The 13709-nt window shown below is 29.5% G+C and overlaps 1 protein-coding gene across 2 annotated transcripts in view; it reads left to right on the top strand.

Annotated features, from left to right (window-relative positions):
• Nucleotides 1–2881: 2881 nt before the first annotated feature.
• LOC133647980 (aryl hydrocarbon receptor-like) overlaps nucleotides 2882–13709 on the top strand; it is a 103987-nt gene continuing 93159 nt past the window's right edge. Inside the window, exon 1 of one of the 2 annotated variants that reach the window (XM_062043754.1) lies at nucleotides 2882–3086. In XM_062043754.1, coding sequence (XP_061899738.1) covers nucleotides 3028–3086 — 59 coding nt within the window. In that variant the 5' untranslated portion in view covers nucleotides 2882–3027. Of the gene's footprint in view, nucleotides 3087–11789; nucleotides 12195–13709 lie in introns of those variants that run through there. The other variant, XM_062043745.1, reaches the window with a different exon arrangement.

The following is a 13709-nucleotide window of genomic DNA, read 5'->3' on the forward strand; positions in this document are numbered from 1 at the left end:
TAACATAGAGTTAAAGGTAAATTGAGCAAATTGGCTATTACTGGCAATTTATTTAAGTGTGTATCAAACTGGTAGCCCTTCGCATTAATCACTACCCAAGAAGTAGCTCTTGCTTTCAAAAAGGTTGGTGACCCCTGGGCTAAACAATAGTATTTGATATTTTACGGTAATGTGTTAATAATTTCACACAACTTACAGCTGTACATCAAGCAAGAATGGGAAAGAATTCCCCCTGAAAACTTCAAAACTTGTTCTCCTAAGTTCCCAAACGTTTACTGAGTGTTGTTAAAAGGAAAGGCCATGTAACTTTTTTGCAATATGTTAATGGTTATTGGAACATTTGGAACAGTTGGAACATTAAATATCTTGTCTTTGTAGTCTATTCAATTGAATCTAAGTTGAAAAGGATTTGCAAATCATTTTATTCTGTTTTTGTTTAAGATTTACACAACGTGACAACTTCACTGGTTTTGTAAATCATATCTCCCTTGTCTTCTTAAAAGAGACAATCAGCTATCCTCCCCACAACTTATTAAAACATTTTCAGCACTATATTGGTCCATCTCTGCTCTCCATATTTAATTGTTCACTGGTTTTGTCCAGTCCCATTTCAAGCGAGCAGTTGTTCAGTGTCTTATAAAAAGCCAAACCTGTTTTTATCAATTATTGGCCCATTTCTAAGCCGCCCTTGGTGTTTTACAAACAGTTGTAGCAACACAGTTCATCTCCGCTTCAAACATATACAATATTTAGTAAATATGTCCGATAATGGCTTTTTGCCGATATCCGATATTCCGATATTGTCCAACTCTTTAATTACCGATACCGATATCAACCGATACCGATATCAACCGATATATGCAGTCGTGGAATTAACACATTATTATGCCTAATTTGGACAACCATGTATGGTACTTTTTAAAAATAATAATAAAATAAGATAACTAAATTAAAAACATTTTCTTGAATAAAAAAGAAAGTAAAACAATATAAAAACAGTTACATAGAAACTAGTAATGAATGAAAATGAGTAAAATTAACTGTTAAAGGTTAGTGCTATTAGTGGAGCAGCAGCACGCACAATCATGTGTGCTTACGGACTGTATCCCTTGCAGACTGTATTGATATATATTGATATATAATGTAGGAACCAGAATATTGATAACAGAAAGAAATGGGGGGAGGGTTTTTTTTTGGGTTGGTGCACTAATTGTAAGTGTATCTTGTGTTTTTTATGTTGATTTAATAAATAAAAAAAAAAAAAAAAAAAAAAAAAAAACGATACAGATAATGAAAAAAACGATACCGATAATTTCCGATATTACATTTTAACGCATTTATCGGCCGATAATATCGGACATCCCTAATATTTACTATTTACTATTACTATTTACTAATATTTACAAACTAGAAAAATTCCTAGTTTGTGAACCCGTTCTCAAACAATGGCAATAAAAACTATTCTGATTCTGATTCTGATTCTGATATTTTTGATGGACTTTAGTCCGGTTATCGCCAGTTACGCTCCACAGAAACAGCTCTTCCACTGGTCTCCAGTTACACAATGAAGGCTCCTGATGCTGGGAAATGTACAATACTGGTTTGATCTCAGCAATCTTTGACACTGCTGATCACCACATCCTGGCGGACTGGCATTTTGAAAGACTCGAGGTTTTAACTCCTACTTATTAACTGGTAGATCTTTCTCAGTGGCTGTTGGCCCACATAAGTCAGTGTCAGAATAATTGTATCTAAAATATCACAAAACTTTGTGTTACATTGAGTTCAGCTCGCCCCGCGAGAGGACAAAAAGCTGTCTTTGATCCTACCAAGCAAAATTGTAAAACTCCACTGTGTACAATGGGAGGAGACAAGAGGGGTTCGGTTTCTTTGATGTATTGTAATCCACGGAAATATTTTGTCTTGACCCGAGATCTACAAAGCGGCACCTCTTCTTTGAACTGTTTTACGACCTTTTCTTTTAACTGTTTTTAACCAAAGGCGATGGCTGTTTACGACCCCCCTCCCTTAGAAACAGCTGTTGCCATGTAAGCAGGGAAAGTCCAAATAAAAGAGGAGGCGTACAATCTTTCGTCAGAGCGTGGTGACACTGTCAAAGGTACAGGTTTACGCGTTTCTCCTCATTGAGCCAAATTTAATTCTGTCTCTGTTTGATTTCTTGCTTCTTGTCTTGTTTAATAGATGTCTTGAGTGTTTGAACCTGACAGTCAGTGTTTTGTTGTCAACAGCCTCGTCTAGAGGGCATTTAGTCCAACTGTGCAAACTAAACAATGGTCTCCGAAAAAAGGTTACACTTTATTAAATGATTATAATTTCTATCAATTACAGTAAAAGTTAGGATTAGTGGCAGAAAAATATATAAAATGATTCATCTGTAGCTCGCATGGTAGTTTCAAGCAACCATTGGTAAATTGCACTAGATTTCGAAGTTTTAGTTATTATTCTCACAGGGTAGTTTTTTAAATAGATTATATTTTTCTTTCACTTGTTGAGTTGCAAGTGTATTGTCTTTCTTTATAAATGGGAGCGGAAGCACAAAGTCCACTACTATATGGGGTGTCAAATGACTTAGAGCCGGCCGGGCCTAGTTACTTTGTTATTGTGTAGTGGGTGGTTAACAAAAAATGGAGAGACAGAAACCAAGAAGCACAGGCAATTGGGAACAAAGCTGGGAAGCAGTTGTTAGGGCGGCTGCAAGGGAGGAATGACAGGTGCAAAGGCCCAGCTTCCACCAGCTGCAACCACCTAAATAGCTCAAGGTGCTGATTGGAGACAGGTGTGCCTAGTGGAGCTACCACCAGCTGGTTGCCCAGCTGTGGAAGAGCAAGAGCGAGCCCAGCAGACCAGAACAGACAGCAGGAACATAAGTTACTTACCACTTACTTGAGCCTTTCTCTGAATCTTAGAAATTCCTTATTAGTTCCTAGTAGGTGAGTCGGTCTCAGGGGTTCGGTGGAGCCTCCGCCGCGGAGGTCAAGCCACACCCGACTCATCGTGTACATAAAAATGTCTCCCTATCGGCTTATTATGGACACGGCAACAGCAGAAGTCAAACTGGTTTGCAGGTGTGTAATTTGTTGTGAGTTCATGCACTGTGTTGGTTGTGTTCTTTGAACAAGGTGATGTTCATGCACGCTTCATTTTGTGCACCAGTAAAAAAATCATATAACTTAGTCTTCAATCTCCGGGTTGGGGAGAAGATCTTGCCCCAAGTGTAGGAGTTCAAGTACCTCGGAGTCTTGTTCACGAGGGAGGGAAGAGTGGATCGTGAGATCGACAGGCGGTCTTCAGTAATGCGGACGCTGTATCGATCCGTTGGGGTGAAGAAAAAGCTGAGCCGGAAGGCAAAGCTCTCAATTTACCGGTCGATCTACGTTCCCATCCTCACCTATGGTCATGAGCTTTGGGTTATTACCAAAAAGGACAAGATCACGGGTACAAGCGGCCTAAATGAGTTTCCTCATTAGAGATACGGTCTCTCCTTTAGAGATAGGGTGAGAAGCTCTGCCATCCAGGAGGAGCTCAAAGTAAAGCCGCTGCTCCTCCACATGGAGAGGAGACAGATGAGGTGGTTCGGGCATCTGGTCAGGATGCCACCCGATATAGACTTTTACCTTGAAAATCATTTTTTGTCATTAAAATCAACTTTTACCTTGAAAATCTTTTTTTGTCATGAAAATCCACTTTTACCTTGACAATAATTTTTTTGTTTAAAAAAAAATGTTTGTCTTGAAAATCAACTTTTACCTTGAAAATCATTTTTTGTCATGAAAATCAGCTTTTACTTTGAAAATATTTTTTTTCTTTTAAAAAAAGTTTTTGTTTTGAAAATCAACTTTTACCTTGAAAATATTTTTTTTTCATGAAAATCAACTTTTACCTTAAAAATCATTTTTTTCTTTGAAAAATAATTTTTTGTCTTGAAAATCAACTTTTACCTTGAAAATATTTTTTTGTCATGAAAATCAACTTTTACTTGAAAATATTTTTTTTCTTTAAAAAAATATTTTTGTCTTGAAAATCAACTTATACCTTGAAAATCATTTTTTGTCATGAAATCAACTTTTACCTTAAAAATGATTTTTTTCTTTAAAAAAAATTTTTTGTCTTGAAAATATTTTACCTTGAAAATCATTTTTTGTCATGAAAATCCACTTTTACCTTGACAATAATTTTTTTATTTAAAAAAAAATGTTTGTCTTGAAAATCAACTTTTACCTTGAAATTCATTTTTTGTCATGAAATCAACTTTTACCTTAAAAATGATTTTTTTCTTTAAAAAAAATTTTTTGTCTTGAAAATATTTTACCTTGAAAATCATTTTTTGTCATGAAAATCCACTTTTACCTTGACAATAATTTTTTTATTTAAAAAAAATGTTAGTCTTGAAAATCAACTTTTACCTTGAAATTCATTTTTTGTCATGAACAACTTTTACCTTGAAAATCTTTTTTTTTCTTAAAAAAAATATTTGTCTTGAAAATCAACTTTTACCTTGAAAATCTTTTTTTGTCATGAAAATCAACCTTTACCTTGAAAATCATTTTTTTCTTTAAAAAAAATGTTTGTCTTGAAAATCAACTTTTACCTTCAAAATCTTTTTTTGTCATGAAAATCAACTTTTGCCATGAAAATATTTTTTTTCTTTGAAAAAAAGTTTTTGTTTTGAACGGGGACGGCGTGGCGAAGTTGGTAGAGTGGCTGTGCCAGCAATCGGAGTGTTGCAGGTTACTGGAGTTCAATCCCCACCTTCTACCTTCTTAGTCACGTCCGTTGTGTCCTTGGGCAAGACACTTCACCCTTTGCCTCTGATGGCTGCTGGTTAGCGCCTTGCATGGCAGCTCCCGCCATCAGTGTGTGAATGTGTGTGTGAATGGGTAAAAGTGGAAATACTGTTAAAGCGCTTTGAGTACCTTGAAGGTAGAAAAGCGCTATAGAAGTACAACCCATTTATTATTTATTTATTTATAAATTCAACTTTTGCCTTGAAATTTTTTTTTTTAATGAAAATCAACTTTTACCTTGAAAATCAACTTTTACCTTGAAAATCATTTTTGTCATGAAAATCAACTTTTACTTTGAAAATCTTTTTTTTTAAAGAAAAAAATTTTGTCTTGAAAATCTACTTTTACCTTGAAAATCATTTTTTGTCATGAAAATCAACTTTTACCTTGAAAATAATTTTTTTCTTTAAAAAAAATTTTTGTCTTGAAAATCAACTTTTACCTGAAAATCATTTTTTGTCATTAAAATCAACTTTTACCTTGAAAACAATAGTTTTCTTTAAAAAAAATGTTTGTCTTGAAAATCAACTTTTACTTTGAAAATCATTTTTTGTCATGAAAATCAACTTTTACTTTGAAAATATTTTTTTTCTTTAAAAAAAAATGTTTGTCTTGAAAATCAACTTTTACCTTGAAAATCATTTTTTGTCATGAAAATCAACTTGTACTTTGAAAATCATTTTTTTCTTTAAAAAAAAAAGTTTTGTCTTGAAAATCCACTTTTACCTTGAAAATCATTTTTTGTCATGAAAATCAACTTTACCTTGAAAATCTTTTTTTTTCATTAAAAACATTTTTTGTCTTGAAAATCCACTTTTACCTTGAAAATCATTTTTTTCTTTAAAAAAAATGTTTGTCTTAAAAATCAACTTTTACTTTGAAAATCATTTTTTGTCATGAAAATCAACTTTTACCTTGAAAACCATTTTTTTCTTTAAAAAAAATGTTTGTCTTAAAAATCAACTTTTACTTTGAAAATTATTTTTTGTCATGAAAATCAACTTTTACTTTGAAAATCATTTTTTTAATTAAAAAAAAAACTTTGGCTTGATAATCAACTTTTACCTTGAAAATATTTTTTTGTCATGAAAATCAACTTTTACCTTGAAAATCATTTTTTGTCATGAAAATCAACTTTTACCTTGAAAATCATTTTTTGTCATGAAAATCAACTTTTACCTTGAAAATCATTTTTTTCTATAAAAAAAAAGTTTTGTCTTGAAAATCCACTTTTACCTTGAAAATCATTTTTTGTCTTGAAAATCAACTTTTACCTTGACAATCATTTTTTGTCATGAAAATCAACTTTTACCTTGAAAATATTTTTTTTCTTTAAAAAAAAATGTTTGTCCTGAAAATCAACTTCCATCCATCCATCCATTTCCTACCGCTTATTCCTTTCGGGGTCACGGAGCTGGAGCCTATCTCAGCTACATTCGGGCGGAAGGCGGGGTACACCCTGGACAAGTCGCCATCTCATCGCAGTGAAAATCAACTTTTACCTTGAAAATCATTTTTTGTCATGAAAATCAACTTTTACCTAGAAAATAATTTTTTTCTTTAAAAAAAATGTTTTGTCTTGAAAATCAACTTTTACCTTGAAAATCATTTTTTGTCATGAAAATCAACTTTTACTTTGAAAATCATTTTTTTCTTTAAAAAAAAAATGTTGTCTTGAAAATCAACTTTATACCTTGAAAATCATTTTTTGTCATGAAAATCAACTTTTACCTTGAAAATATTTTTTTGTCATGAAAATCAACTTTTACCTTGAAAATCATTTTTTGTCATGAAAATCAACTTTTACCTTGAAAATCATTTTTTTCTTTAAAAAAAAATGTTTGTCTTGAAAATCAACTTCTACCTTGAAAATCTTTTTTTGTCATGAAAATCAACTTTTACCATGAAAATAATTTTTTTCTTTAAAAAAAATTATTTTTCTTGAAATCAACTTTTACCTTGAAAACTTTTTTTGACATTTAAATCAACTTTTACTTGAAAATATTTTTTTTCTTTAAAAAAAAAATTTGTCTTCAAAATCAACTTTTACCTTGAAAATCATTTTTTGTCATGAAAATCAACTTTTACCTTGAAAATCATTTTTTATTTAAAAAAAAAAATGTTGTCTCGAAAATCAACTTTATACGTTGAAAATCATTTTTTGTCATGAAAATCAACTTTTACCTTGAAAATCATTTTTTCTTTAAAAAAAATATTTTTCTTGAAAATCAACTTTTACCTTGAAAATAATTTTTCGTCATGAAAATTCAACTTTACCTTGAAAATCTTTTTTTTTCATTAAAAAAAATTTTTGTCTTGAAAATCCACTTTTACCTTGAAAATCTTTTTTTTTTCATTAAAAAATGTTTTTCTTGAAAATCAACTTCTACCTTCAAAACAATTTTTTGTCATGAAAATCAACTTTTACCTTGAAAATCATTTTTTTCTTTAAAAAAAATGTTTGTCTTAAAAATCAACTTTTACTTTGAAAATCATTTTTTTAATTTAAAAAAAAAAACTTTGGCTTGATAATCAACTTTTACCTTGAAAATCATTTTTTGTCATGAAAATCAACTTTTACCTTGAAAATCATTTTATTCTTTAAAAAAAATGTTTGTCTTGAAAATCAACTTTTACCTTGAAAATCATTTTTTGTCATGAAAATCAACTTTTACCTTGAAAATCATTTTTTGTCATGAAAATCAACTTTTACCTTGAAAATCATTTTTTTCTATAAAAAAAATGTTTTGTCTTGAAAATCCACTTTTACCTTGAAAATCTTTTTTTGACATGTAAATCAACTTTTACTTGAAAAAAAATGTTTTCTTTTAAAAAAAATGTTTGTCTTGAAAATCAACTTTTACCTTGACAATCATTTTTTGTCATGAAAATCAACTTTTACCTTGAAAATATTTTTTTTCTTTAAAAAAAAAAGTTTGTCCTGAAAATCAACTTCCATCCATCCATCCATTTCCTACCGCTTATTCCTTTCGGGGTCACGGGGGGCACTGGAGCCTATCTCAGCTACATTCGGGCGGAAGGCGGGGTACACCCTGGACAAGTCGCTATCTCATCGCAGTGAAAATCAACTTTTACCTTGAAAATCATTTTTTTCTTTAAAAAAAAAATGTTGTCTTGAAAATCAACTTTATACCTTGAAAATCATTTTTTGTCATGAAAATCAACTTTTACCTTGAAAATATTTTTTTGTCATGAAAATCAACTTTTACCTTGAAAATCTTTTTTGTCATGAAAATCAACTTTTACCTTGAAAATCATTTTTTGTCATGAAAATCAACTTTTACCTTGAAAATCATTTTTTTCTTTAAAAAAAAATGTTTGTCTTGAAAATCAACTTTTACCTTGAAAATCTTTTTTTGTCATGAAAATCAACTTTTACCATGAAAATAATTTTTTTCTTTAAAAAAAAATGTCTCGAAAATCAACTTTATACGTTGAAAATCATTTTTTGTCATGAAAATCAACTTTTACCTTGAAATCTTTTTTTTAACATTTAAATCAACTTTTACTTGAAAATATTTTTTTTCTTTAAAAAAAAAATTTGTCTTCAAAATCAACTTTTACCTTGAAAATCATTTTTTGTCATGAAAATCCACTTTTACCTTGAAAATCATTTTTTTCTTTAAAAAAAAAATGTCTCGAAAATCAACTTTATACGTTGAAAATCATTTTTTGTCATGAAAATCAACTTTTACCTTGAAAATAATTTTTTCTTTAAAAAAAATGTTTGTCTTGAAAATCAACTTTTACCTTGAAAATCTTTTTCTGTCATGAAAATCAACTTTTACCATGAAAATATTTTTTTTCTTTAAAAAAAATTGTTTTTCTTGAAATCAACTTTTACCTTGAAAATCATTTTTTGTCATGAAAATCAACTTTTACCTTGAAAATCATTTTTTCCTTTAAAAAAAAATTTTGTCTTGAAAATCAACTTTTATCTTGAAAATCTTTTTTTGACATGTAAATCAACTTTTACTTGAAAATATTTTTTTTCTTAAAAAAAAAAATGTCTTGAAAATCAACTTTTACCTTGAAAATCATTTTTTTCTTAAAAAAAAAAATTGTTGTCTTCAAAATCAACTTTTACCTTGAAAATCATTTTTTGTCATGAAAACCAACTTTTACCTTGATAATCATTTTTTGTCATGAAAATCAACTTTTACCTTGAAAATCTTTTTTTTCTTTAAAAAAAAATGTTTGTCTTGAAAATCAACTTTTACCTTGAAAATCTTTTTTTGTCATGAAAATCAACTTTTACCATGAAAATCATTTTTTTCTTTAAAAAAAATTATTTTTCTTGAAATCAACTTTTACCTTGAAATCTTTTTTTTGACATTTAAATCAACTTTTACTTGAAAATACTTTTTTTCTTTAAAAAAAAAATTTGTCTTCAAAATCAACTTTTACCTTGAAAATCATTTTTTGTCATGAAAATCAACTTTTACCTTGAAAATCATTTTTTTCTTTAAAAAAAAAATGTCTCGAAAATCAACTTTATACGTTGAAAATCATTTTTTGTCATGAAAATCAACTTTTACCTTGAAAACCATTTTTTCTTTAAAAAAAATATTTTTCCTTGAAAATAATTTTTTGTCATGAAAATCAACTTTTAACTTGAAAATCATTTTTTTCTTTAAAAAAAAAATGTGTCTTGAAAATCAACTTTTATCTTGAAAATCTTTTTTTGTCATGAAAATCAACTTTTACCTTGAAAATCTTTTTTTTCTTTAAAAAAAAATGTTTGTCTTGAAAATCAACTTTTAACTTCAAAATCTTTTTTTGACATGTAAATCAACTTTAACTTGAAAATATTTTTTTTCTTTAAAAAAAAAAAAAATTGTCTTCAAAATCAACGTTTACCTTGAAAATCATTTTTTTCTTGAAAAAAATGTTTATTCTTCAAAATCAACTTTTACCTTGAAAATCATTTTTTGTCATAAAAATCAACTTTTACCTTGAAAATCATTTTTTTCCTTAAAAAAAATGTTTGTCTTGAAAATCAACTTTTACCTTGAAAATCATTTTTTGTCATGAAAATCAACTTTTACCTTGAAAATCATTTTTTTCCTTAAAAAAATGTTTGTCTTGAAAATCAACCTTTACCTTGAAAATCATTTTTTTTCATGAAAATCAACTTTTACCTTGAAAATAATTTTTTGTCATGAAAATAAACTTTTACCTTGAAAATAATTTTTTTCTTTAAAAAAAATGTTTGTCTTGAAAATCAATTTTTACCTTGAAAATCTTTTTCTGTCATGAAAATCAACTTTTACCATGAAAATATTTTTTTTCTTTAAAAAAAATTGTTTTTCTTGAAATCAACTTTTACCTTGAAAATAATTTTTTGTCATGAAAATCAACTTTTACCTTGAAAATCTTTTTTTGACATGTAAATCAACTTTTACTTGAAAATATTGTTTTTCTTTAAAAAAAAAAAAAAAGTCTTGTAAATCAACTTTTACCTTGAAAATCATTTTTTTCTTGAAAAAAAATTGTTGTCTTCAAAATCAACTTTTACCTTGATAATCATTTTTTGTCATGAAAATCAACTTTTACCTTGAAAATCTTTTTTTTCTTAAAAAAAAAATGTTTGTCTTGAAAATCAACTTTTACATTGAAAATCATTTTTTGTCATGAAAATCAACTTTTACCTTGAAAATCATTTTTTGTCATGAAAATCAACTTTTACCTTGAAAATCATTTTTTTCTTTAAAAAAAAAATGTTTGTCTTGAAAATCAACTTTTACCTTGAAAATCTTTTTTTGTCATGAAAATCAACTTTTACCATGAAAATCATTTTTTTCCTTAAAAAAAGTTTGTCTTGAAAATCAACTTTTACCTTGAAAATCATTTTTTTCTTTAAAAAAAATGTTTGTCTTGAAAATCAACTTTTACCTTGAAAATCTTTTTTTGACATGTAAATCAACTTTTACTTGAAAATATTTTTTTTCTTTAAAAAAAAAATTGTCTTCAAAATCAACTTTTACCTTGAAAATCATTTTTTTCTCTAAAAAAAAATTTTTGTCTTCAAAATCAACTTTTACCTTGAAAATCATTTTTTGTCATGAAAACATATACATATACATATACTATATGTATATGTATATATATTAGATATATTAGGGCACGTCCGACCGGTAGGAGGCCACGGGGAAGACCCAAGACACGTTGGAAAGACTGGGAACCCCTCGGGATCCCCCGGGAGGAGCTGGACTAAGTGGCTGGGGAGAGTCTGGGCTTCTCTGCTTAGGCTGCTTCCCCCGCGACCCGACCTCGGATAAGCGGAAGACGATAAATGGAGTAAAGAAGGGTTCGGTGAATGGGCATATGAAATTGGTGGGGTTCGGTACTTCCAACAAGGTTAAGAACCACTGGGTTAGAGTGTCCGCCCTGAGATGGGTAGGTCGTGAGTTCATACCAAAGACTATAAAAATGGGAGCCATTACCTCCCTGCTTGGCACTCAGCATCAAAGGTTGGAATTGGGGGTTAAATCACCAAAATGATTCCAGAGCGCTGCCACTGCTGCTGCTCACTACTCCCCTCACCTCCCAGGCCGTGGAACAAGGGGATGGTTCAAATACAGAGGGTAATTTCACGTCGCCTAGTGTTTGTGTGACTATCAGCTCGAAAGAAAATAATGTTTGCCTTGGTGCCCTTCTAACATGCATTGGTGCCCTAAAATATGAGCCCTCCTTTCAGACAACACTTGCCTTGACCTTAAAAACTTCAAATTCGAGTCCTGGTATTGGCAATGCAACCGCGTCCTTTACCTGGTATCAGATCGATACGGAAATGAGCAGCATTTCCCACACTTATTGTGCAACACGCTCACTCTTACTGTAGTTGTGAAAAACAATGCCTTTTTAAGGTCGTCCGTAAGGTTGCCGCACATGTCAGCGGTGAGTCCAAGCCGGATCCGAGTTAGTCCACCTTAAATATTACACACGCCTCTGCGAGGGGAAGGAAAGAAGAGGCTGCACACAGACTGACGTCTCGTAGACCTTTTCCCCTTTAACGCTCTTCATGGCTTCCTAACATTTGGTGGAATTACATCGAAGTTGTTGTTGTTTTTAATGTTTTACTCCTGATGGGCGTTTCGGCTGGAAGAAAGCAAACACAAAAGTTCATGTTGTTCACCGACTGCTCCCCTCGTCATTTGTAGCATTTTCACTGGCAACTTTCTTCTTTCTTTTTTGTCCGGTGATGTGATTCTCCTCAATTTATCTGGAGCGGCTTTGTGTTTTTTTTTTTTTTTTGTGTCAAAGGCAGGATTACGTTTGTCCACTTTTGCAAAGTCGGATTTTCAACATGCTGGCGAGCACGACACTTTACGCGGCCAAGAAACGGAAGAAGCCTCAGCAGAAAATGTAAGTCTCATAAATCATCTGGCGGTTGTTGTAATTATTATAATTACACTATTGTCTTTTAAAGTTAAAAAAGTTAAAGTACCAATGATTGTTCCGCACACACACCAGGTGTGGCGAAATTATTCTCTGCATTTTGACCCATCCCCCTTGATTACCCCCTGGGAGGTGAGGGGAGCAGTGAGCAGCAGCGGTGGCCTGTGCCCGGGAATCATTTTGGTGATTTAACCCCCAATTCCAACCCAACATTGATTGATTGATTGAAACTTTTATTAGTAGATTGCACAGTTCAGTACATATTCCGTACAATTGACCACTAAATGGTAACACCCCAATACGTTTTTCAACCTGTTCAAGACAAAACTTTTTTTTTTTTAAAGAAAAAAAATATTTTCAAGGTAAAAGTTGATTTTCATGACAAAAAAATATTTTCAAGGTAAAAGTTGATTTTCAAGAAAAAAATTTTTTTTAAAGAAAAAAAATATTTTCAAGGTAAAAGTTGATTTTCAAGACATTTTTTTTTTAAAGAAAAAAATTATTTTCAAAGTAAAAGTTGATTTTCATGACAAAAAATTATTTTCAAGGTAAAAGTTGATTTTCAAGAAAAAAATTTTTTTTAAAGAAAAAAAATATTTTCAAGGTAAAAGTTGATTTTTATGACAAAAAATTATTTTCAAGGTATAAAGTTGATTTTCAAGACATTTTTTTTTTAAAGAAAAAAATTATTTTCAAAGTAAAAGTTGATTTTCAAGACAAAAAATTTTTTTTAAAGAAAAAAATTATTTTCTAGGTAAAAGTTGATTTTCATGACAAAAAATGATTTTGAAGGTAAAAGTTGATTTTCATGACAAAAAATTATTTTCAAGGTATAAAGTTGATTTTCAAGACATTTTTTTTTAAAGAAAAAAATTATTTTCAAAGTAAAAGTTGATTTTCATGACAAAAAATGATTTTCAAGGTAAAAGTTGATTTTCAAGACAAAACTTTTTTTTTTAAAGAAAAAAAATATTTTCTAGGTAAAAGTTGATTTTCATGACAAAAAAATATTTTCAAGGTATAAAGTTGATTTTCAAGACATTTTTTTTTATGAAAAAAATTATTTTCAAAGTAAAAGTTGATTTTCATGACAAAAAATGATTTTCAAGGTAAAAGTTGATTTTCAAGACAAAAAATTTTTTTTAAAGAAAAAAATTATTTTCTAGGTAAAAGTTGATTTTCATGACAAAAAATGATTTTCAAGGTAAAAGTTGATTTTCATGACAAAAAATTATTTTCGAGGTATAAAGTTGATTTTGAAGATTTTTTTTTTTTAAAGAATAAAATTATTTTCAAAGTAAAAGTTGATTTTCATGACAAAAAATGATTTTCAAGGTAAAAGTTGATTTTCAAGACAAACATTTTTTTTTAAAGAAAAAAATTATTTTCTAGGTAAAAGTTGATTTTCATGACAAAAAATGATTTTCAAGGTAAAAGTTGATTTTCATGACAAAAAATTATTTTCAAAGTAAAAGTTGATTT

The sequence above is a fragment of the Entelurus aequoreus genome, linkage group LG01, assembly GCF_033978785.1.
Source record: "Entelurus aequoreus isolate RoL-2023_Sb linkage group LG01, RoL_Eaeq_v1.1, whole genome shotgun sequence".
In the NCBI taxonomy this organism is placed as follows: domain Eukaryota; kingdom Metazoa; phylum Chordata; class Actinopteri; order Syngnathiformes; family Syngnathidae; genus Entelurus; species Entelurus aequoreus.